Source organism: Zootoca vivipara, chromosome 16, assembly GCF_963506605.1.
Source record: "Zootoca vivipara chromosome 16, rZooViv1.1, whole genome shotgun sequence".
Classification (NCBI taxonomy): Eukaryota; Metazoa; Chordata; class Lepidosauria; order Squamata; family Lacertidae; genus Zootoca; species Zootoca vivipara.
In genome coordinates this window covers 6,416,667-6,442,260 of record NC_083291.1, presented here as the reverse complement: position 1 = coordinate 6,442,260, position 25,594 = coordinate 6,416,667, and the positions used below count along the sequence as shown (strand labels likewise).

The 25,594-nt window shown below is 44.7% G+C and overlaps 1 protein-coding gene and 1 long non-coding RNA gene across 3 annotated transcripts in view; one reads left to right on the top strand and one right to left on the bottom strand.

The window, feature by feature from the left end:
- Nucleotides 1–20,452, top strand: part of SVEP1 (sushi, von Willebrand factor type A, EGF and pentraxin domain containing 1) — a 148,697-nt gene extending 128,245 nt beyond the window's left edge. For both annotated transcript variants that reach the window (XM_035140343.2, XM_035140342.2), the window contains 9 exons: nucleotides 549–722; nucleotides 1,796–1,972; nucleotides 2,226–2,399; nucleotides 4,023–4,199; nucleotides 4,994–5,164; nucleotides 9,641–9,736; nucleotides 13,450–13,545; nucleotides 18,023–18,116; nucleotides 18,824–20,452. In XM_035140343.2, the coding sequence (XP_034996234.2) occupies nucleotides 549–722; nucleotides 1,796–1,972; nucleotides 2,226–2,399; nucleotides 4,023–4,199; nucleotides 4,994–5,164; nucleotides 9,641–9,736; nucleotides 13,450–13,545; nucleotides 18,023–18,116; nucleotides 18,824–18,854 (1,190 nt within the window). In that variant the 3' untranslated portion in view covers nucleotides 18,855–20,452. The remainder of the gene's footprint in view (nucleotides 1–548; nucleotides 723–1,795; nucleotides 1,973–2,225; nucleotides 2,400–4,022; nucleotides 4,200–4,993; nucleotides 5,165–9,640; nucleotides 9,737–13,449; nucleotides 13,546–18,022; nucleotides 18,117–18,823) is intronic.
- Nucleotides 1,966–9,056, bottom strand: LOC118097493 (uncharacterized). Its single transcript, XR_004694054.2, has 3 exons — nucleotides 8,817–9,056; nucleotides 8,421–8,565; nucleotides 1,966–2,183 (listed from the first exon to the last, which is right to left on the bottom strand). It is a non-coding gene; the product is annotated as an uncharacterized LOC118097493 (long non-coding RNA).
- Nucleotides 20,453–25,594: the final 5,142 nt, after the last annotated feature.

Sequence of the window (25,594 nt, the reverse complement as noted above, 5' to 3'; positions counted from 1 at the left end):
TTATTATATGTCAAGCTTAATTTGAACATGGCCACCACCACCACCCCCAAAAAAGGTGTAATATTGAAATATGTTACGTTGCTTTTGCCGGTGTAGGTCAGTTTCTTTCAAATTTCATTTGAAATGCATCTGGCCATTACTTTGACTGCGGAGTCTGTTTGGGTCCTAGGCAGAGATTCTGAGATGCTCCCCTCCCCCCATCCATACCACGAACTCATCCATACCAGCAAAGTAAACAAAGCTAAGTAGTCGTACCTTGGATTCTGAACGCCTTGCAAGTCGAAAGTTTTGGCTCCTGAACGCCGCAAACCCGGAAGTGAGTGTTCCGGTTTGCAAACGTTATTTGGGACCCGAACGTCCGACGCGGGTTCAGCAGGTTCCAGTTGGCTGCTGAAGCTTCCTGCAGCCAATTAGAAGCTGTGCCTTGGTTTCCAAACGTTTTGGGAGTTGAGCAGACGTCCGGAAAGGATTCCGTTCAACTTCCAAAGTACCACTGTACTGTGTATGCAGTCTTTACTGAAAAGATCACCTGTGTTGTTTTCATTCAGAGATATCCTGTGGGCCCCCTGAATCAATAGATAATGGATCCATTCTCGGCAAAGATTTTGTGCTTGGAGATGAAGTTCTCTACAAATGCGATCAGGGATTTGAGCTACAGGGGCCAGCTCGAAGGATTTGCCATGTTAACAAGAAGTGGAGCCCCTCGGCCCCTACGTGTGTGAGTAAGTAAATACCAGTGTCTGTTGACAAAAGTTCTCCAAGTGAGAGGTATATCACATTAGGTAAATTTCAGTAGAAAAACGAAGCCTTCTCCTTCAGGCAAAGCTATGTTGGTGGTCATGTAACAAGGGAAAAGGGAAAGAATGGGTGTCTTAGTTTCCCCCCCCCCCAAATTGTTTTATTAGTCCTAGCATTATTATTTATTGTTTACTGAAGCTATGAATTGCCCTTCTTCCAAAAGGGAGCCCAGAGCAATGTACAACAAACAATAAAAACAACAAAACCCACCAATAGGCAAAAACACATATGTGTACCAAGAAATCTATTATCAAAAACCAAAATCTTTTTTTAAAAACCCAGAATCACCTGACCATGAGATGAGGCATGCTGGATCAGTCATTGGCCATCACTACATCCCATGGGGGGGACCCAGGTGGCGCTGTGGGTTAAACCACTGAGCCTAGGGCTTGCTGATCAGAAGGTCAGCGGTTCGAATCCCTGCAATGGGGTGAGCTCCCGTTGCTTGGTCCCAGCTCCTGCCAACCTAGCAGTTTGAATGCACGTCAAAATGCAAGTAGATAAATAGGAACCGCTACAGCGGGAAGGTAAACGGCGTTTCCATGTGCTGCTCTGGTTCGCCAGAAGCGGCTTTGTCCTGCTGGCCACATGACCTGGAAGCTATACGCCGGCTCCCTCGGCCAATAATGTGAGATGAGTGTGCAACCCCAGAGTCGGTCACGACTGGACCTAATGGTCAGGGGTCCCTTTACCTTTACCCAGTGCTTCCTTCTTTCTGTCTTGAATCTTCCCAGCTTCATTCAATGTCCCCCAAGTTCTAGCATTATAAAAGAGGAAGGAAAACCTCCCTGCGCCCACTTTCCCTACAGAACCGTTTCCTGCTGTTAGTAAAACGAATTGTGACTTACTGGGACTGCAAGAACATGTGGTCTCTCAGAGAGGGCTCCCACACCATGCTAAGCTAAGCTAAGTCAAGGTTTTGCTTACCATACCATTCAAGACCTGGCTCCCGATTAAGCTCTTTCTCCACTGACCACAAGCTTCATTTCTCTTGCAGGCATAAGATGTGAACCACCTCCAAGAGTGGAAAATGCATTGCCTGTAGCCGTAGAAAACACATACTACAAAAGTAACATATCCTTTGTATGCGATTTTGGATATCACTTGCTTGGGCCCGAAAACATCACCTGCTTGGCCAATGGAACCTGGAGTAAACCCTTTCCGTCCTGCAAAGGTGATTTGTGGGTTGTGTTTTGCATTTGTGAGTGTCCTGCTAGTTTTCTTGTGGCTGGGGACACTGGCGATCTGTTTATACACTGACCTCTTATGCCAAACGAGTGAGAGGTCCAGATTGTCTTCACAGATATCCACATCTTCAGAGGGGTGTTGGGGAGCCCTGATAGAACCTCGTTGCTCTTCTGATGCTTCTCTTGTTAAACAATTCACTGCAAAGAAACAATTGTCCTAACTAACTTACCATTGTTTAGAAACCAGATGCGAAGATCCAGAATTCATTGAGAATGGCAATGCTGTCTATGAAAACAACACGGTTGGGAGCAGGGCTGCATATTATTGCAACAGAGGGTACAGCTTAGAAGGGGAGCCCATTGCTGAGTGCACAGAAGCAGGAATGTGGAGCCATCCTATACCTCAGTGCAAACGTATGTTCATTTCTCAGTAATGGAAACTAGCTTTTTTACTTTGTATCATGCAAAAGTTGAAGTCTAATTTTAAAAACAAAGTACTTCTAATTTGGAGTATGCCTTTTTGCCTTCGGTGAAGTTTATCAAGGTTTGCCCACCATAAATAACTAGCTATGGTCTACATTCTCTTTAAAGAATTCAACCACATTAAAAGGGACGCGGGTGGCGCTGTGGTCCAAACCACTGAGCCTCTTGGGCTTGCCGATCGGAAGGTCGGCGGTTCGAATCCCCGCAACAGATGAGCTCCCGTTGCTCTGTCCCAGCTCCTCCCAACCTAGCAGTTTGAAAGCACACCAGTGCAAGTAGATAAATAGGTACCGCTGCAGCGGGAAGGTAAATGGCATTTCCATGAGCTCTGGCACTTGTCACAGTGTTTCGTTGCACCAGAAGCGGTTTAGCCATGCTGGCCACATGACCCAGAAATCTGTCTGTGGACAAATGCTGGCTCCCTCGGCCTGAGAGTTAGATGAGCGCCGCAATCCCATAGTCACCTTTGACTGGACTTAACAGTTCAGGGGTCCTTTACCTTAGCTTCTACCTACCACATTAAAGACTACATATTGGAATTTAGGTACAGGTGTTGGGGCTAGGCACCATATCATGTAGTCTAAACTACATCTAATCCCTTGCATTTTATGGCTCTGACGTTCCTGATCATTGTGGCATAACCTTTCCACAACGATCATTCCATTCTCCTTAGAAAAGGTTGGACTTCAGAGCGTAGAAAAGGTGATTTGAGCCAGCCAGGTATGTGGTTCAAACCACACATGATAACTGTGAGAGATCCATGAGGATGGCCAAATACAACATTGAAAACAGTTTGAAACAAATTGCAATCACGACTAAGGTGTTTTTAAATAGGTCTGATCACACACCAGGAAAATGTGACTTCCAGACTGTGCGGGTGTAACCAGACATGTTAAATTTGACTCCTACATTTTTCACTTTAATGGCTTTCATTGCTATCTCTGTTTGGTGACTTCCATGCCACCATTGGCAGGGAGGGCAAGATCCATTTTTTTGTTGACGTATATATATGGATAAGTACCACACTGTTAAACATACACTTAAAATAATGGACAGAATGCAATAATAATAATAATAATAATAATAATAATAATAATAATAATAATAATAATTTATTTATACCCCGCCCATCTGGCCGGGTTCCCCCAGCCACTCTGGGCGGCTTCCAACAAAATATTAAAATACAGAAATCCATCAAACATTAAAAGCTTCCCTAAACAGTGCTGCCTTGAGATGCCTTCTAAATGTCCGGTAATTGTTATTCTCTTTGACCTCTGGTGGGAGGGCGTTCCACAGGGTGGGTGCCACTACCAAGAAGGCCCTCTGCCTGGTTCCCTGTAACTTGGCTTCTTGTAGCGAGGGAACCGCCAGAAGGCCCTTGGCGCTGGACCTCAGTGTCCGGGCAGAACAAGGGGGGGATGAACAGGTAACAGCTCTTGTTGTGGACTAAATATAAATAAGCCTATTTTTCAGTGGTAGTGTAATTTAACTAAGTAATGATATGTCAGGGTTTTTTACTATCTGCATTTCCCCCCCTCTTCCTACGGTTAACAGCAAATCCGTGCCCCGTGCCATTCATAATCCCAGAAAATGCCCTCCTATCGGAGACAACTTTTCATGTCGGGCAAAAGGTATTTATCAAATGCCGAGAGGGCTATCAGCTTCGAGGGCCGTCTGTCATAACCTGTAATTCTGATGAGGCCTGGACTCCAACGAGAGCTAAATGTGAAAGTAAGTAATATAGTAATGAAAAGCGACTTTCGTTTTTATTGAGAATAGCTTTCAACATTAAGCTCCTCTCTCCAGTGAAGCTAGAACACAAAACCAAGTCGACAAATAGATTTTATAAGCCAGTCTGCATTAATTCACGTTCAGGTGAAAGTGCTGATTATCATATCAATCGGTGTCAGTAGCGATCTGAGAGAGTTGGACATGCCTTTGAAATCATGCCTAGTCTTCTGCCTGTGAAGGTTGAGATTCACATTTTGGGTCTTATGTAAATGTAATGGGGAGGACAGGGGCGTAGTGTGGGGGTCAGGGGGCTATGGCCCCAGGCGCAAGGTTTTTTGAAGGGGTCCAACAAGGCACCCCCATGTAGGCACCCCCTCGCTGTTCTGTGCTGTGCCTGGGGGGGGCCTACTCAGTCCCACACACAGTGCAAATGGAGGGAGTACCCGGTGCTTTGAAGGCCCAATGATCTCCTTGGCTGTTGGGGCTTCAAAGTGCCATGTGTCCTTATGCCAGCTGATTGACAAGTGGACAGTCCCACCCACCTTTCAGATTTGGCCAGCAGCTGGGAGGGACCATATGGGAAGATATAAGGAGCCCCAGCCTGCCAACCGAATCCATATGCAAAAAACCATGTGCCTAGAAGTCAGGCATCCTTGCATATCCATAAATGCTAAAGTCAAATATGATATTCAGACTAATTCCCTACCCCTCAAGCTCCCTGAAAGGTCTTTTCAGAGTCAAATCGTGATGTGCTTTACCATTTAAATCACAGTTTTGCTATTGTGTCTGTTTAGAGATATCTTGTGGACCACCGGCTCACGTAGCAAACGCTTTGGTCCGTGGGACGTTTTATCAGTACGGAGATGTGGTGACGTACTCGTGCTACAGCGGGTACATGCTGGAAGGCTCCCTCCGAAGCGTTTGTTTGGAGAACACAACCTGGACAACGCCACCAGCTTGCAGAGGTAAATAGGCCTTTGCCATAACAACTGTGCCAGAGGCCCATCCTGCCACATTCTCTAGAATTTTCCAGAGGTTTCCCCAGTGTTCACTCTTAAAGAAGCACTGACTGTCTAAATAATAATAATAATAATAATAATAATAATAATAATAATAATACATTATTTATACCCCATCCATCTGGCTGGGTTTCCCCAGCCACTCCGGGAGGTCCCCAACAGAATATTAAAAACACAATAAAAAACCAAACATTAGAAACTTCCCTAAACAGGGCTGCCTTCAGACGTCTTCTAAAAGTCAGATAGTTGTTTATTTCCTTGACATCTGATGGGAGGGCGTTCCACAGGGTGGGCGCCACCACTGAGAAGGCCCTCTGCCTGGTTCCCTATAACTTCGCTTCTTGCAGGGAGGGAACCGACAGAAGGCCCTCGGAGCTGGACCTCTGTGTCCTGGTTGAACCATGACGGTGGAGATCCTCCTAATTTAGTCATGATTTTGCTGTGCTGAATTCAGAGACAACATCTTTCAGGAAACAGGCTTCTAAATTTAAAGCTTTTAAAAAAAAACACCCACACATCTTTTGTGCAAGTAGATAAATAAGTACCACTGCGGCGGGAAGGTAAACGGTGTTTCCTTGCGCTCTGGTTTCCATCACGGTGTTCCGTTGTGCCAAAAGCGGTTTAGTCATGCTGGCCACATGACCCAGAAAACTCTCTGTGGACAAACGCCGGCTCCCTCAGCCTGAAAGCGAGATGAGCACCGCAATCCCATAGTCACCTTTGACTGGACTTAACCATCCAGGGGTCCTTTACCTTTACCTTTTTTACAGCAAGGGCAAGCAAGGATGGCGCTGGTGTACATTTTGTGTCTACATATGACAACCTTATGCTGACCTGCACATTGCCCCAATCCAGCTGCATGCAGCAGTTTGAGAGGATGTGGGATTATCTGCCCCTAGCAAACATTGAGCATTTACAAACAGAAATGACAGCTGTCTTTATTGTATGCAGCTCTTTAATCTATTAAATATTGTGCATTATTCATCCTTGCCTTTCTACCCAAAAAAAATAAGTAATAGAAGAAAGGACCAAAGGCAGAAAGGCTCCTGTGTTCTCCTGATTCATGTCCCAGAGAGCTTTTTAAAAAAGAGAGAAAGGAAGAAGTGTATTATAAATAATGCAGACTATTTGCATTGCAAAAAGACCTCCAGCCCCTAAGCCTTTGAAGGGGCTACATCAGAAGCAGCGGGAAAGCAGTCGGCATCAATGACTCACGTGAACCCTGTAGGGCTTTAGCACCAATAAATAGTATTAAGAAATGCCCCAGGTGTTGCCAAATCAATACATTCTAACCCAATTAACGACATATTAATTAATACGAGTCTTAAAAATGCAGTGAGAGTACTTTAAGTCGGGACCGTTTCTGAGCAGATTGCATGTCATATTCTGGCAACTCTGGAGTTGTCCCATGGATTCATGACAGTAAGACTTAGTGTGACTCAGTGTAACCTCAAGGGAAAAACCAATACAGTATTCAGCAGCTCACTCCCAGTTGTAGATCCCCCTCGAGAAAGTACAGAATATATTACTCCCAACAAAAATCATAGTATTCTGCATACTTAGTAGATCTAAGTACTGTGAAGAGACAAAATGCTGTAACTGCCCTGCGACAGGTTTTCTGGGTATTGTGAGTGTGACACAGTGCTCAAATTCGTTCCGCATTGGACGCTGTGCTTCACACGGGTTTGATAAGAGGTACTTAGACCACCATGTGGCCCAATGTGTTGTCAGATCAGTTTTAATTTCTGCAATCTGATGACCAGGAGGAGATGATGGATGGGGTCCAGCCCCTACATATATTCCCCATTCTTGCCCTTCTTGGCTAATAAAAGCAAGCCCAAGAGGCAGTTGACTGCTTGGGTCTAGGGGGTGATTTCATGCCTTGCCGTGAGAGGGGTCGTGGTGCCACAAGCTTTGAAAGAGGCAGTGGTTCATCCCCTCAAGAGGAGGTCTCTGGACCCAGAAATATCTGTCAATTTCCAGTTGCTCATATCTCCTTCTTTGGTAAGGTGTTTGGGAAGGTCGTGGCAGGACAGCTTCAGGTGTGCTTGGAAAGAATTAGTCATCTAGTCTCAAAGTAACTATCTAGGTTCTGGTTTGGGACCGAAACTGCCTTGGTCAGCCTAGTCCAGGCATCCCCAAACTTTGGCCCTCCAGATGTTTTGGACTACAATTCCCATCTTCCCCGACCACTGGTCCTGTTAGCTAGGGATCATGGGAGTTGTAGGCCAAAACATCTGGAGGGCCACAGGTTGGGGGTGCCTGGCCTAGTTTGTTGATCTTGGTTGGGAGAGAACTCAGAGGAGTGCCTCCCCCCATTGATTCTTCTGGATTGCTTTCAGAATTTAGGAGCTGGGTGCATTGCTTTGTAGTGGTTCCACTCTTAATCTTGATGAGAGCAATTTCAGAAAGCAGCAATGGATGGCTTCTTCAACCCATGGGAGCTGTTCTGTGGGGTTATGCAGGGATCATTCTTTTCGCCCATGCTGTTTCGTATCTGGGTACGAAGTCACTGCAGGAGCAGCCATTGTGATTTGGAGCCAAGTGCCGTCAATATGCTGTTGATGCCCAGCTCTGTTCCACCAATATCAAGGGAAGGAAGTTCCTGAAGCCAGTAATTGGGTGGGTGGAGAGCAGTAAACTGATTCACCGGGCTGGGTGAGTCCCAGGCATAGCTGCCAAGTCTCCCGCTGAAAAATGCGGGATCAGCAGCGGCGCAGCACCGGAAGTCGCTTCTACGCGTGTTTGGACATGCGTAGAAGCAACTTCCAGTGCCACCGCTGCCCGATTTCTGGTGCCCAGACATGGGCAGAGCGGCACCCGAAATGGAGCCTCCCTGGCAGGTAGGAAATCCAGGGGATTTCTGGGGTTTTTTTCTATTTAGGATAACAGCGGGAAACGGATTAAAATCCAGTGGTTTCCCACGAAAAATGGGAGACTTGGTAGCTATGGTCCCAGGTCCAGAATATTTCATTTCATTTCATTTTATTATTAACCTACTGAAAAGGATTGAAGTAGGTCAAACACTGAATCCACTAGAGGGCAGCAGTGCATATGAATGTTCTCTTGTATACATATTTATAGCATGCTTCAGCAAATGCAAGACCTAATTTTTCCTAACTGTGCCAAATATTTCTTCTATATTATTTCAATAATCCTGAATTGAATTTACAGAAACTCTGTAAAAATAAGCCAGTCTTACCTCCAGTGAAGACGTCAATGTGGCGCTTTCCTGATGCTGTTAGATTCCCAGCATGGCTTAAGTCCAGGGATGACAAGAGTTGTAGTTCGGCAACATCTGGAATGCACCCTGTTGTTGACAGCTGGGTAGAGTGTTGGACTAAGGCCTAGGATGTGGGAATGTTAAGGATAGTAGGAAATGATATATTGAATAAGTATTATCCTTCCTTCACTCACGCTAGTGGGTGGTGTAGCAGAGCAGATTCCCCTCAATATCACAGGAAGCTGGTTTGCAGATTCATTTGAATCTCTTTAGTTAAGCAATCCAATCTGGCTTGCCCTGGTGTCCCCTTTTATCCCTCTTAAAAGAATAAAGACACAAGAGTCTTTCCTTGAAAGTAACAAGAAGTTTACTCACATTTCAGTTCAAGATTTGATCTCTGAAAGGCAGGCTTTACTTAGTTAGTTACATAACAATCTGTGAGTTCATCTCACATGGAGATTGAGCTCATGTGCTGCTAGCTGAGAGCCAGCAGACAGCAAAATTACATGAAGAGAACAAAATGGCTGCAGGAGAGCAGCAAGCAAGCGAGAGAAGACAAGACTGAGAAAATGGCTGTGTGACTTGGCTCTTTTATGGAGTCAGCCAGAGCCATGCCCATCTCCCAAGTCACATGCAGGGGGAGAATGCTCCAGACCAGTGGAACAGGAACTTACACTGACTAGATACCCCCCTGCCTGTGTCCACTCTAAGAAAATAAAGAATGTTGCATTTGACTGGACCAATGGATTATATCCCACATCCCACATAAATCAACCACTCAGCGATGAAACTCGCTGGCTGACCTGGGACAGTCACCTCCTCTCTGGCAAGCCTACCTTACAGGGTTGTCAGGTTGATAAAATGGGGAAAAGAAAACAAACTGCGCCACCTTGAGCTCCTTGCAGGAAAGACGAGTTCTAACCGTAGGAAATCAATATAATATTATTCCCGTGTTGCAGATGGGGGCTTAGGCTGACAGGGCGACCTAAGAAAATGAATTCAGCGGCTGAAGACTTCCTGGCTACTAATTAAGGTGCTCATCCAGTATGCTGTACCAGATAATCCTTACAAGCAAGGAAACCTACTTTGCCCAGAAAACCACCTAACGCCAAGAATGATTGGAATGTGTCCTGTTCTGTAGCGCATCCTCTGCTTTCACTGCCTCACGTTCTCTAACCTGATGCTGCTTCCCTTTCCAGCTATTTGCCGGTTCCCGTGTCAGAATGGCGGCATCTGTGAGAGACCAAATGTGTGTTCCTGCCCAGATGGATGGATGGGGCGTCTCTGTGAAGAGCGTACGTACCTTTATTATTTTTTTAAAAAAATCTGTGTGTGCTACCCACCTTAAAGCACCTGAAATTACAGCCGTACCTTGGAAGTCGAACAGCTTAGTTCCCGAATGTTTCGGCTTCCGAACGTTGCAAACCTGGAAGTGACTGTTCCGGTTTGTGAATGTTTTTGGAAGCTGAACCTCCGACTGGGCTTCCGCAGCTTCCGATTGGCTTCAGGAGCTTCCTGCAGCCAATTAGAAGCCACAATTTGGTTTTCGAACGTTTTGGAAGTCAAACAGACTTCCAGAACGGATTCCGTTTTACTTCCAAGATCGTCTTCTTTCTCTGGCGATCACTCATAGCTGAGTAAGATTGTATTCCATAAACACTGTTTTAATAATGAGTTCATAAGTGACTGTGGGGGCCAATTCTGGATCCACACGTCCTTCCACAGTGGGGACATAGGTTTCAAGGCGGGAGTTGATCACAGTCAGGGTTTGCCAAGCATGCCTTCCTCTTAGCACGTTTCTCCCTTGCGTCCTGAGTTCGAGTGTCTTCAAAGCCCATGACACCTTTGGTAAAGGCTGTTCTCCAGTTGGAGCGCTCACAGGCCAGTGTTTCCCAATTATTGGTGTTTATACTACATTTCTTTAGATTTGCCTTGAGACAGTCTTTAAACTTCTTTTGTTGACCACCAGCATTACGGTTTCCGTTTTTAGGTTCGGAATAGAGTAGTTGTTTTGGAAGACGATAATCATATGACTGTATGCATCCCAAATTTCCGTCCACATTACTGGCGTTTTCAGTGCTTGTCGGAATCGGTCCAGAAATTGTGAAAAGTTCAGTCTTCCATGGAGAAGTTCAGACTCCCATCTCCTCACTATCCTGTATCATTATTGGTTCGTGCCAATTATTCATCCCTCAGCCATGGTCATCTATCTGCAGCGAAACCCTAGAAATAACCCATCGCTAATGAAATACTGAGGCCACAGTCCTATCAGCACGCTTACCTTGGGAATAACCCCCGTTGAACCCAGTGGGACGTACGCCTAAGTAGATATTGCACTGGGTTGCGCTGTAATAGTAGCAAATGTAATAAAATGTAGTCACAAAAGTTCTTCCCTCTCCGCACCCGCCAAGTTCAGATCGTTTGAGATATACACAGAGCAGCGGCGTAAATATTACAAGGAGCACCCAGTGCACATCATCTTCGTTTGCTAGCGTTTTTTGTAACCAGGTGAACTGATTATACACCAAAGATAAACAACTCCGAGCCTGAATTTGCACTTCAGAGAGTAATAGCCAAGCAGGCAGTTGAAAGGGAGCCAAATCAGGTGCATTTGGTGCCCCAGCTGCCAAAGCAAATGGAAACGACACGGTCTTGTCAGGGCCTTTTCTTTTTAAAATGGTTTGTCTATATTGTACGGGAAATGCAATGGGTGGTATTGAGCTACGTTTTGCTCAGAGAAGATCCTCTGAACGTGACTAACTGGTTCTGCTAGCGGAAGCCCACATGAGAATTTCCACCAGTGCAATGCCCCCAGTGCCGGATTTACATATAAGCTAAACAAGCTATAGCTTAGGGCCCCACTCTCTTGCCCCCCCCCCAAAAAAAAGATACAGGAAGAATACCTGTGGAATGCCCTCCCACCAGATGTCAAAGAGAAAAACAACTTCCAGACTTTTAGAGGAGATCTGAAGGCAGCCCTGTTTAGGGAAGCTTTTAATCTTTAAGAAATTAGTGTATTCTAATATTTCTGTTGGAAATATTAGATAAACAAATTATTATTATTATTATTATTTCCAAAATATAAGATAAAAAGCAAATAAAATGAAACCTACATGCAGCAACAGTGTTTTGTGTTGTGTAGGTTCCTGTGATGTAAATAATGGGCCCCGCCTGCTAGCCTGCTCCCTAAAATATCACTGGTTTGCTCATTTCTATATATAGGGTGCCTACACCCTATATATTCCTATCTACATTCCTATCTAAGGAATCAATTTCAGCTTTCATGGCTTCTAACCATGGTTGAGCATCTTTTGAAGTCAATTCCTGAACCTCCTTGAAGCTTGCACGTTCAAAAACTTTTTCTGAGCTACTAAGAACATCAACAGCAGTCTTAGCAAACTCATCAACAAATCTCTCAGGCTGTTTGCCTGTTGTGGCCTCTTATGGTTGCAGGGCAACGGCTTGAGATACCTATTAGGTCCATAAATTACCATATAGCATATATTCAACACAAAAAACAGCGACAATTTGTTGTTGACAAAGGACAACTGGACATATAAAGGGCCCCTTTACCTTCAGTAGCTTAGGGTCTCATCAAACCGAAATCCGGCCCTGAATGCCCCCCACCCCTTGCCTCTCTCCCCCATACCACCACAATGGTCTACGGGAGTCAGGAGAACACCTGGGACAGGTGCAAGCGATGGGAGGAAGAGAGGAGATCTTTCCAACAAGCAAGGGGTAACGCTTGCACTGATGGAACATTTGCAAAAGCAAGCCGCTGAAATCCTCCGTAACTCATTTCTGTTGGTTTGCTGCGATTAAAACTTAGCTGAATACCAGCCAACGTGTCTTTTCCCGCTATACAGACAATAATATATGCCTTCATTCCCACTGTGTAAAGTAACATACAGTGGTACCTCTACTTACAAATAACTCTACTTACGAATGTTTCTACTTACAAATGGAGCTCCGTCCGCCATCTTGGATGCGGTTTAGATAGGATTTTTTCTACTTACAATTTTTTTCTCCCAATGCATTCCTATGGGATTTGACTTACAATTTTTTTCTACTTACAAATGTGCATTTGGAACGCATTAAATTCATAAGTAGAGGTACCACTGTATTTACATTTACATTGGGAAGCTGTTTGGTGTTTGCAATTCAAACAAAGCAGGGGAATTTCTTCCAACTTGTATGCTCTATGCTGATCACAAAACTTACCTTTTCTAATGGTAGTTTCTAAAGCAGCATTCTAGGTCTGCCTGCCCCCCTTTATGCCTGAACAGATCAGTCTGAGGTGGAGCAGACACACAGCTCTGGCCTTGCATTTGACATGTCGCCCCTCGTTTCCTTACCTTAGTGTCGACAGCGAAGCTAAACCGAGACTCCCAACACTTAGGGACTGCTTTTGTGCTCTTGGTCATTGCCATCTGCCATCGCAATTCACTTCTCAATTCTCCTTTGGAAGGAAAGGAACAGACAGCTGTCTAGATCCATCAAAGTTCATGTTTTCTTTTCTTTTTTTCCCCATTTGGCTTGGAATGGTAGTAACATCCTGGGAGGGAGGCTTAAGAATGCCTTCTCTAATGTCATCGCAGTTTGTAAAGGATCTAATGTCGCTGATATTTCATGTGCCTCTTAACTCAGAAAAGAGTTAAAGGTTGCTGATGAAAGTGCAGTTGGGAATTGTATAAAGGCAATGTGATTTAACAGAGTAAGCTAGGGCAAAACGTTTGTAAAACATTTTTTTCCCTTCCCTCTTTCTTCTTAGTGTTTTAACAAATGAAACTGATTTGCAAAAATGATACATGTTAAAATATGAGTGAAATTGCACACACCTTTGTAATTCAAGAAATCTTTAATACAAATTTTTTTACAAAAAAAACATATTTTTTTAAAGCTTGGGCATTTTAGTTCAATCACTCCACTTTATGGAAGTGATTTTTCTGGTCCTAATATTGATGCATTTATTTTCTCTTGTACACCCCCCCCCCAATCTTCTCTTTAGCAATCTGCATCCTGCATTGTCTGAATGGAGGTCGCTGTGTGGCTCCTTACCAGTGTGACTGCCAAGCAGGGTGGACCGGATCCCGTTGCCATCAGGGTAAACCTTTCTCACTTTGTGCCTCCCACTATCTAACAGCAACATCTGCTACGTTGATCTGTAATTGTTCCTGGGAAGCTTTGAGGGACAATGTCGTAATCTTATTGTTGCACACCACCCCAGTCTACTGTGACTTCAGGGGTTCCAGGCACCGAGGAGTCTGTGGTGTCTTTATGATATATGGCTTATTTATACACATATACAACCTGAAGCTTTCGATGAAGGGGCTCACGGCAGCAGCAGCACCCCAAAAGTCACCAGCTTATTCCAACATCAGCATCCTTTCTCTGCAGCCTTCCTTGCTCTGAAAGCACATCCCAGCTCACCTTCTGTGCTTCCTGGTTACATCACTCCCTAAACTAAGTGCTCATTATCTGGGTGGGGCTCCAATTATTTACATACCAACACCTTTTTCCTTGAATGCTTTGAACTCCTGATGGTTCATCCCCCCACCCCAGGCAGACACATTTCAAAAGAAGTTTCACCTGTTGATTTGGCTAAGTTTGCCAAGTCCAAAACACAACCCAGGAAATGTGCCTCGGCTAATTAGCTTTGACATACATGCTAATTACCAAGGCTTAGAATACATGCTAGGCTTCCTTAGAATTTAACCCTTGGATAGACCGACACATAAGCTTAATTAAACATATTGCATTACTTTGTAAATGAGTGTTTTTCTTAACTGGTCTTGCAATGCAAGTTTTCCAGCAAGGATGTTTCCGCAAACACTCATAGCAGTGTTAACGTTCACAAAGACCATTTAGCTATAAAATCTACGTACAACATTTCCCAGTTGGTATACCAAGTCACAGTTTAAAAAGAAAAGAAAAAGCAGGTGGAGCTATGGTCTCAACAAGGGCCGTCTTAAGCATATCGGGCGGCGGGCGCCGTGGTGCAAAGATCGCTCCAGCGCCTGCCCCCCACCCCGTTTCCCAGCACGGCCCTGGTCTCAACCACTGAGCCTCTTGGGCTTGCCGATCAGAAGGTCAGCGGTTTGAATCCCCGTGACGGGGTGAGCTCCCGTTGCTCTGTCCCAGCTCATCCCAACCTAGCAGTTAGAAAGCACACCAGCGCAAGTTGATAAATAGGTAAATGGTGGGAAGGTAAACGGCATTTCTGTGCGCTCTGGCTTCCATCATGGTGTCCCATTGCGCCAGAAGTGGTTTAGTCCTGCTGGCCACATGACCCAGGAAAAGTGCCTGTGGACAAATGCCGCCTCCCGCAGCCTGAAGCAAGATGAGCGCCACAACCCCATAGTCGCCTTTGACTGGACTTAACCATCCAGGGGTCCTTTACCCTTACCTTTTACCTCAGGTCAAGGTGGTCCAACTTTTCATACCAAGTGGGCTGCAAGAGTACTTTGACACAGAACCCGGGGAGGGGCACACACTGCCTGGGGGGGGGGTTGAAATTTGAAGCACACACCTCTCAGAGCCCTCTATTGGAATATAATATATATATATGATAATAATAATATTGGAGAAAACTGGATATTGAAACCTGCTTAACCTAAATCATATATCCCAGTTTTACAGCGGCCCTTTAAAGTACGCTTCACGCAGAGTATACACAGTCAGAAGTTGACCTGGCAAAGAAAACACCAAGAGCGTAGGGAATTATCTCCCTTATATGAAACCCCTTACTAGCTGCACACTTGTAAAAGTATGCAGATGAAAATACAAACGGTTGGGTTTCTTTAACTGAAAAACAAACTGACTCTAAAGAGACTTTAAACTAAAGATAAACGCTTTCTCCCACATTCCAAACCTCCCACAAAACTCCCATTAAACTACCCAAGAATTAACAGCAAACTAGCATTATAACTAAGCAACTCTCATACTAAGATTCAACTAAGGAATCTCTTAAACTGAGAGTCTCTCTTACTAAGATTCAACTTAGAATCTCTTAAACTGAGAACAACTAAGAGAGTGATCTACTTAGAGATGAATCAAACTGAAAGATCTAACTAAGAGATACAGAAGGCTTTCTGGCAGAGCCTTATATACAAGAAGCAGAGCCCACGCCTGTGAGCAATTAACAGAAACGCCGGCACCTGTTTCTCTTAAACAGACAGTATTTACATTAGACCGGCTTTAAAGTAACTTGACTATTCAAAAAATCCAACACCCTCATGCTGCTTTCTAATCAAAGCTGGCTAAGTGAGGCAATGGGAGCTCTAGGAAGGAGATGTGGGTCCTAGAGCCCCCTCCCACCTCCTTCCCAAAACTGGGAAATTGCTAACTAGGCTTTGAGAAGGAGGCAGGAGGATGTGAGGATCCTATCAGAGCCCTCGCAACTCCTTCTCCAAACCCAGCGCCTCGCTTACATGGCTTTGGGAAGGCAGCGTGAGGGCTGGGGGGGGCATCAAATGTTGCTGAGGGCCGCCAAAAAATGCCTTGAGAGCCACCCGTTGGACTCCGAACCTGGTTTAGGTGCACACTTGAAATAACTTTAAGCCTACTTTAAAAATGTAAATGTGTGTGGAAAGCTCTCAGTTGAATTTATTTGTCCTCCGTTTCCAAACCTGTAATATTAGAGGCATCCATTATGTGTTGTCTTGAGAGGATCGCACCAATGTTTTTTTAAAAATTAAACTCCTTAAATAGGACTACCAGTTTGTCTTGGGCTGCAGTCCTATGAGGTGTAAGCCCCGAGGGGAAAACAGTTGGGCTTCTAAGTAAACAGCCATAGGATTGCACTCTCAGTTATTTGTTCTTATAAAACCTAGTCTTTGTGTCTCAGATTTAACAGGAAATGCTCTCTCTGCCCATTTTCCGGATAATTAAACAGCTAGCGCAGTGAAACCACTATAGCTATCACATGGCTATTTGGGCACTATTCCTCCTGGGTGAGATTAGTTCCTTAATTATTTGTCCCTTATGGTTCAGCTACATGCTGTTCCTTGTAGTATCACAGCTTCCACAGAGATTCTGGCCCTTTCCCACTTGACATCCATGTTCAGTTAGCAATAAACAGAGACGTCCTTATCAAATCATTGCATTTTTCAACTATTTCTTTTCTGTACCTTTCTCCTTTTTTTGGTTTTTCTTTCCATTCCCTATTTTCTGGGTTATAAGAACCAGGATGGATTCTGCACATGCAGGTTAAGAGAATTGGTTTAAAATGTATGTTTCGGGGGGGGGGACAAAAAAAACAGCTGACTTTTGCTGTCACGATCCCTTCATGTCTGTCAATGGAAACAGGCACTTTGGATCCCTTTAATCTGCACCCATCACGATAAGTTTGCGCCATAGAGAAATAAGCCCTATTTTGCATGTACAAATTCATCCTCAGTTGTAGGCCTATGTGTAAATATTTTCAGTTCTCAAGGAACGAAAGTCGGGTGACACAGCGGGGAGTTCTGATAGAAATCTCCCTGAAGTTTGTCATGATTCCTGCCTTACTTTTTCTGAAGAAAGGGTTTAGGGAAACAGCAGGTGGGCGGTTCCTTCTCTTTTCTTCAGCAGCCAAAAGAAGAAAAAGGGAATGCATGTGAAAAAGCGAAGCAGTGCAGAGAAAGGCCGAGGCGTATGGCAACAAAGGAAATGTACATGTGGGAAGGAAGCCATATGAATAAAGAAGGGCAAACTGGCCACTTCCACTAGCCACTGAAAGTTCCTCCCTAGACCTCCATTTGTTCGCGTCCACATGAACAGAACAAAAAACCACTAAAGTTTTCAAAACCGATGTACAGAATCCTTCATAGAATCATAGAGTTGGAAGAGACCACAAGGGCCATCCAGTCCAACCCCCTGCCAAGCAGGAAACACCATCAAAGCATTCTTGACATATGCCTGTCAAGCCTCTGCTTAAAGACCTCCAAAGAAGGAGACTCCACCACACTCCTTGGTAGCAAATTCCACTGCCGAACAGCTCTTACTGTCAGGAAGTTCTTCCTAATGTTTAGGTGGAATCTTCTTTCTTGAAGTTTGAATCCATTGCTCCGTGTCCGCTTCTCTGGAGCAGCAGAAAACAACCTTTCTCCCTCCTCTATATGACATCCTTTTATATATTTGAACATGGCTATCATATCACCCCTTAACCTTCTCTTCTCCAGGCTAAACATACCCAGCTCCCTAAGCCGTTCCTCATAAGGCATCGTTTCCAGGCCTTTGACCATTTTGGTTGCCCTCTTCTGGACACGTTCCAGCTTGTCAGTATCCTTCTTGAACTGTGGTGCCCAGAACTGTTCAATTTGTTTATTATTATTTATTAAAGACACATCTGCTTGCATTATCATTGCAAGCCATGCAGTTAAACTGGCTGAAAACTTGCTCAGTTGGAAACGGTTATGTGCGAGCAATTATACCAGCCACAATGTAAACTGGGAGGGCTAACCTGCGTCTCCCCCTCCCGGATGTTGTTGGGACTACAACACCCATCATCCAGTGTGGCCCTTCAACATCTGGGAGGCCCGTGGGCTGGCCACCCGTGATGCAAACAAATGCTAATGGGGATCTCTGGTCTTCTAACACAGCCGTCTGCCGGTCTCCATGCTTAAATGGTGGGAAATGCGTACGGCCAGATCGGTGCCATTGCTCTTCACCTTGGACTGGACATGACTGCTCTAGGTATGTATGTAGTTTTGGTTTAAGAGTTTCGTCCCAAATTCTGGCCTCTCTACACACAGCCACTTAAAACAGGGCTGGAGAATGTAGAATCCTAGAATCCTAGAATTGTTGAGTTCGAAGGCACCCGAAGGGTCATTGAGTCCAACCTCCTGCAATGCAGGAATCTTAGCTAAAGCACCCAGGACAGGTGGCCATCCAACCTCTGCTTAGAAACCTCCAAGGAAGGAGAGTCCACCACCTCCCGAGGGAGATGGTTCTACTGTCAAACAGCTTGGGAGCTGAATGTGGCCCTCTGGACCTCTTTCTTTGACCCTTGGAGCTCCTCCCCAGCCTCACCTTGCTCACCCTATTTTGCACCCAAGAGTTTTTGCCTGTCTGGAATGCATGCACGAATTCTTCCTTGCTGGCTGAAGGATCGAGAGGAGTGTGTGGCTGTATGTAGAAGCTCACCTATTTCAGCTGGAAAATCTACTTAACATTGCTCCCTCCCCTTTTTCCTCTGACTGCCAACCGCTGGCATGAAACTCCCAGAAGCTTGCCAATAATAATAATAATAATAATAATAATAATAATAATAATAATAACCACAACCACAACCAGAGCAGACGTCTTCCCAATGTAGCACATTCTGTTTTGTACTTGCATGAAATGATCTGTAGTGAATAATTAACCTGTCTTTTCATCTCATTCCTTATGTGCTAATCTAGGAAAAGGAAATCTGGATTCTACCACTTTTAACATGAACTCTGGACATTCCAGGTCTGATACAACACACCCTGGTATTTTACAGGCAATGTAAAATTGAACCCAGTGCAGGGTTTGTTTGTTTTTTTAAACAACAACGACAACGTGTTTGAGTTTTTTAAATGTTCTTTCTTAATTTTGTATGATGTTTTCTTAATACTTTTTTATTTTGAAAAGAACCACCTTTTTCACACGCAGAAGTGTTATTGTATATGCTGCTGTCAGTACACACAAATGGACAAACAATGTTGTCGACTGAGAGTATTTTTTAATTATTGTTGCAAATCCTTGAGCATAAGTTGTGCCCTGTCATCCTCTGGTTCACACACACACACACAAACCTGCCCGTCCCCCAATTTTCCCCCAAGCAGTTTTTCATGTAGCATGGAAGCCCTACTGTTTGAAAGAGACAAATCCATCTCTCCCCCCCCCCCCCGCAACAAAGAATGAATTGTGTGGTTCTTTCAGACCTGACCATCACAATACTGTAATACGTAGGAGGCCTCCCCCCCCCTTGATTAGCGCTGGTGTGAAGCAACACATGACTTTACTGTAGATTTATTGCTTACCTATTTAAACACACACACACACAAACACAAACACACACAAACACACATGTGTTGTGGTGGTGCTTGGTTGCCGTTTAATTCAGAATTAAATAAGCAAAACAGTAGTTGCTGTTTTCGTAAAAGAGATGGAAATATGGCTTCTTATTTGCCTGCCACTGACATCATTTGTTTGCCGTCCTTCCTTCCTGAGTGAGGCCGTTACACTAGTGATCCTAAACAATACAAAGGAGCGGTGCTCAGAGTACTGTAATTGTCATCACAAGAGGTCTCAAACTACGACGATTCAGCCACTGCTAAATTTAAAAGGTGGTCAGGAACAAAGGGGGAAGGACGATGTTTGGACCCAGTGCTAATTCTGCTGTATTTCATATATGAAATTTACTACTTTCCAGCCTGAGTGTTTTCCATAGAACAGGGATGTCCAACCAGTAGATCATGATCTACCAGCAGATCCCTGGCTGATCCTGGTAGATTGTGGAATCCTTACCGTGTACAAAAAAAGTTATGGGGGGGGAGCTAAAAACCTCAACATCTCTGTGCACTTCCCTCCTAAAAAAAAGACACTATTTGTTCACTTAATGGTCACTCCTTGACCATTGAATTCTGGTTCTCCCCCTGCCTCCCATGCCCACCTGTGGCAACTTATTTTTGGCTTCAAAGAGTATTGCAGCTTGCTCCTTAGAGGTGTAAATGGGCTTAGCATTGCTGGATTGCCTTCTGCAGAGGAGTTCCCTTTGACACAGAGTAATGTGGCCGGTGAGCACATCTTTTGCTTGCAATACCTGTGATTAGGACTCAAAGACTCGCAGTAAAACAATGCAATTTATTTTTATTACGAGCGTATTACGGTTGCCCATAAGCTCCAGACTTAGCTTATGGTGGCGCTTTTTCGGAAAACTGTGAATGGAAACAACGGCGGCATCCGTTGCGAGTTTTCAGGGGGCTCGTAGTATGTTTGCATGTAATCTATGTTTAAGCAAAATGATCAGAGACTGAATCTGTCCTGTAGGCTTCTGGTTTTTTTTTAAAAAAAGCAAAAGATGGTACTGCACTGCAAATGTTACACGCAGGTGTGAACAAAACAGGGCATAGGAGCCAACCCCTAGGGGCTGAGGTCCCTTCGGCCCCCTCAATAAAATACAGTGATGCCTCGCAAGACTAAATTAATTCGTTCCGTGAGTCGCTTCGTCTTGCGATAATTTCGTCTTGCGAAGCGTGGTTTGCTGCGGGGGGGGGGGGACCCGCAAAAAAAAATAGTCTTGCGATACACGGGCATAGAAAACTTCGTCTTGCGAGTCACCAAAAACATCACAAAACGCTTTTGTCTTGCGAGTTTTTCGTTGCGCGAGACATTCGTATTGCGAGGTACCATTGTATTTGAGGGGGCCGGGTCTAACCCCTCCCCCCAACACACACGTTGATGGGCATTGCCATTCAAATGGTGTGTGTCACATCTTGTGATCCATTATTTTATTCAAGATGGCACCCCTGAAACAGGGAATGAGATTACTTCCCATCTGTAAGGTACTTGAAATACCAGTTCTGTGCCACCCACTTAAGCATTTGTGCTGTGGATAGACAACCATGACTGTTTACTGGAAAAATATCTCTGTACTTGGAGTTAAACATCAAGTTTCCGCTGACTGTGGAAGACCACTGACTAGAGCCCTGGTTTGAAAGCAGCCCATGTGTCTGATAGCAGTCAGATTCATTCCAAAAGGGTAGGAAATAATTGTTAATCTTGTATAACCTCACTGTCACAGCCCTTTCTGAGCACAGCCGGGCTCTCCTTTTCTGGTGCATGTGCACAACTATACAAGAATTTTATTTTCAAGTTTTTGCAGGGGCTTGGAGATACTAAGAGCAAACAGGATAGAAAGACAAAACATGATAGCTCTTTCACCAGGAACCTTTAAAAATTAAGATGAGGAGGAGTCAAAATAATGAAAGTGCATCTTCCAATAAATATATGGTCACTGCTGTCTAGTTTTGAGCAGAAAGTGTAATGAAAAATCAGCCCTGGCGATCCAAGGGAGAGCAACTGTGGATAACAGTGACTAAATTAAGAATATATTGTCTCGCAAGTCCACTGACGTTCTTTTTTTCACAGCCTTCCCCCCCCCCCTTCGTTATCTGCTCCTGTCATTGCAACAACAGGCAACAATCTCTAAAACATAATGCACATGTGCTGGAACATAGCATACACACACTAATGATTAGCTTATCTTCACACAGAGACTTTTAAGAGGACTTGCTGTTCTACAAGATTGACAGAGCGATACATGCGCAGACCAAACCCTATGCATGTTTACTCAGAAGTAAGTCTTGAGGAGTAACTCCCAAGTCAGAGTATATTTCCACCTTAGAAACCTTCATTGAGTGGGTACAAAAGGGAATTAAATCTCAGCTGCCATTGCCTTCCTCGGTTCATTGTAAAATTGCCCTATTTTCCTCTGCGTTCAAGCGTTCTGTGTATTATTTTATCCTGGTGGCATTCTGAAGCATACCTTTCCCTGAAAAAAGCCTGTATTTCGAACCAAAACACTTTCGATCTTAGAGGCAAGGGGAGGGATCATGAAGCCAACCAACCTGTTTTCAGTTCTAGCTGTTCGTACATTTTGCTGTTTATACGGTGAACAGGCAGAGAGTTCGAAAGCTAACAACCCAGAGACAACGCTCCACAACAGCACTGCTGCTGCGATGCCGTTCCTAGAGGAAAAAATAAAAGGCTGGATTGGTGAATTTCAACCTCTTTTTACCACACTGAATCCTCAGAGGAATTAACCTGTTTAAAAAAAAGTTTTAAATTCAAATAATGTATTGTCATTTATGTCACTGCTTGTCATGTGTTTGAACAACTTCTGTGTGATGCACTTTACATTGTAAATAAAGTTGCACCCCATTTATTACCTGGACTGCTCATTGTTGACATCAGTCAAAGGGGGTCTCTTTCTTAGCCCAGGCCAGCCCCACCTGGCCTAACGTCAGGGACTGGACACCGGAGGAGGAATGGTGGAGACCGCCCCCCTCCTTTTCCTGAACCTTCCCGAGAAGAGGAGGGCAGTATAGATTTATAACGGTGGTTTGCAGAAAGTCATGACTCTTGAGACAGAAGAGGGGAAAAGATGGGAGATAATGGAAGAGAGAGCAGCAGAGCCAGAACATCTGGCTGACACATTATCATTAGAAAGCATTCCTGACCAGCTGTCAGGAACCAGGCTGCCGTCTTGATACCACAGCAGCAAGTCGTAATTAGCTTGAAGATTTATTGCAATACAAACACTCAGCCTCTGGCGCTTATCCACACATCTGTAACTTATAAATCAGTTGACCCTTCTGGGGAGTGATTCCGGGTACGGCTGAATATCTGGAACCTATGCCCTTTCCGTTTCCAGCTTTGTTTTCTATCTAAGACCTTTCCCATATGTCTGTTCCTTGGGTGAATTAACTCCCCGTCTGGTGTCAAACTGCTCTCCCTCCCACCTTCTGATATTCCCTGTGCCATTTGAGAGAGTTGGTTTCTCTCTAGCACACTCTCTGCATTTCCTGTCATTCTCACAGCGAGGGGGAGTTGATAAACTACCGTTCGCAGCTGTCTGGGAAGAATGCGAGCCTCTCTCTTGTTGGCTGCTTCCCAACTCTTCTGTAGCTCTTATACCTCGGGCAGAAGTGTTCATGACACCCATCTTCTCCTAGGACCTGGCGGGCCTTGAAAGTAGGAGAACGGAAAGCTCAGAGGCAGCACAGATCAGCCGGCGCAGGGATGACGTACAATAGGAGAGATGGAGGGGGTGGGGCTTTACTCAGAGCAACGCCATTACTGAAATGGAGAGGCACTTTTCAAACCCCTATGTGAATATTGAATAAAGGGACTTGGTGAGAACTCTTCTTGTTATCTGCTTCTTGGCTGGCCATTTGCTCCTGAGAAACCTTCCCAGGCCCTACTTATCACGCTGAGTGCTTTGCCTGGCAGGAATGTGTCCTCAAACTCTGGCCATAGAACCACAGAATTGGAAGGGGTCCCGAGAATCATCTAGTCCACCCCCCTGCAATGCAGGAACGCACAGCTGCCCCAGACAGGGATTGAACTTGCAACTTTGGCTGTTATCAGCACCACGCCCTAACCAACTGAGCTATGCAAGCTGGTTATGCATCTTCTCCGGATGTGTGTGTAAAGGTGCCTACTCTGCAAAGGTAAAGTTTACATTGGTTGTAGCATTTGTCCCTCCAGGCAGAGGGCCTTCTCGGTAGTGGCGCCCGCCCTGTGGAACGCCCTCCCATCAGATGTCAAGGAAATAAACAACTATTTGACTTTTAGAAGACATCTGAAGGCAGCCCTGTTTATGGAAGTTTTTAATGTTTGTTTGATCGTGTTTTTAAACTTCTGTTGGGAGCCACCCAGTGTGGCTGGGGAAACCCAGCCAGATGGGCAAAGTATAAACAATAAATTATTATTATCTCTCTTTTTTGATACAATTTACAGTGGTACCTCGGTTTAAGTACACAATTGGTTCCAGAAGTCTGTACTTTACCTGAAGCGAACTTTCCCACTGAAAGTAATGGAAAGTGGATTAATCCGTTCCAGACGGTCCGCGGAGTACTTAAACTGAAGCGTACTTAACCCAAAGTATGAGTGTAATTGGTTCTGGAAGTCCGTACTTAACCTGAAGCGTACTTAACCTGAAGCGAACTTTCCCATTGAAAGTAATGGAAAGTGGATTAATCCGTTCCAGACGGGTCCGCAGAGTTCTTAAACTGAAAGTACTCAAACCGAAGCGTACTTAAACCGAGGTATGACTGTATTAATTTTATGATAACAAAAAAACCCACCACTCATCACAATCAAAAATGTAAACCATAAATCTTGAATTACTTCCCTCCACTTCTCCTCCTGGTTCCATTATTTTATACTTATTCATGCACATCCATAAACTCTTATATTCTTAACAATCCAATTTTAAAACCTTATTCATCTTGTTACAAGTAACTTTTCGAAGTTCAACTAATGTAGAAACCTATACACAAAGCTTGCAAAGTATGCATTAAACATTTCCCCTGTTTGTTTGTTTTTTTTAAAAAATCAATGTCCTATTTCTTTCTTGGGTATTATTATTATTATTATTATTATTATTATTATTATTATTATTATTATTATTATCATGTTGCCCAGAAATTAATGGGGCTGAAAATGCTGCCCCAAACCTGGCCTAGAAAGAAGGCAGAAGCTTCCCAAACAGTTGCAGCTGCTACTTCAGTTTATTCCAACCCATGAATTCTCACCAGGCAACCCCACCGTCTCTTAGCAGTACCCACCCTTAAAATAAAATAAAAACACCTGTATATACTAATTTAGCAAACTCAGTTTCTGAATGTCAATCCTTATACAGTATAGCCAAAATGGCATGATCCAAGCACAAGATAAAGGGACATTATCAGCAGATTTGGAGAGCCCCTAGGTTTGCAGAAGGGACGCAGGTGGCACTGTGAGTTAAACCACAGAGCCTAGGGCTTGCTGATCAGAAGGTCAGCAGTTTGAATCCCTGCGACGGGGTGAGTTCCCGTTGCTCGGTCCCAGCTCCTGCCAACCTAGCAGTTTGAAAGCACGTCAAAGTGCAATTAGATAAATAGATACCACTACAGCGGGAAGGTAAACGGTGTTTCCATGTGCTGCTCTCGTTCGCCAGAAGCGGCTTTGTCATGCTTGCCACATGACCTGGAAGCTGTATGCCGGCTCCCTCGGCCAATAATGTGAGATGAGCACGCAACCCCAGAGTCGGTCACGACTGGACCTAATGGTCAGGGGTCCCTTTACCTTTAGCAACATGGTAGTGATCTCCTGCAGGGAGATGTTTCACAACGGCTGCCTTGCATAACCGCAACCTGCCCAAGACTCTGCCTTTTGCCTAGGGCTTGCTGATCAGAAGGTCAGCAGTTTGAATCCCTGCGACGGGGTGAGTTCCCGTTGCTCGGTCCCAGCTCCTGCCAACCTAGCAGTTTGAAAGCACGTCAAAGTGCAATTAGATAAATAGGGACCGCTCCAGCGGGAAGGTAAACGGCATTTCCATGTGCTGACCTGGAAGCTGTACGCCGGCTCCCTCGGCCAATAACGCGAGATGAGCGTGCAACCCCAGAGTCGGTCACGACTGGACCTAATGGTCAGCGGTC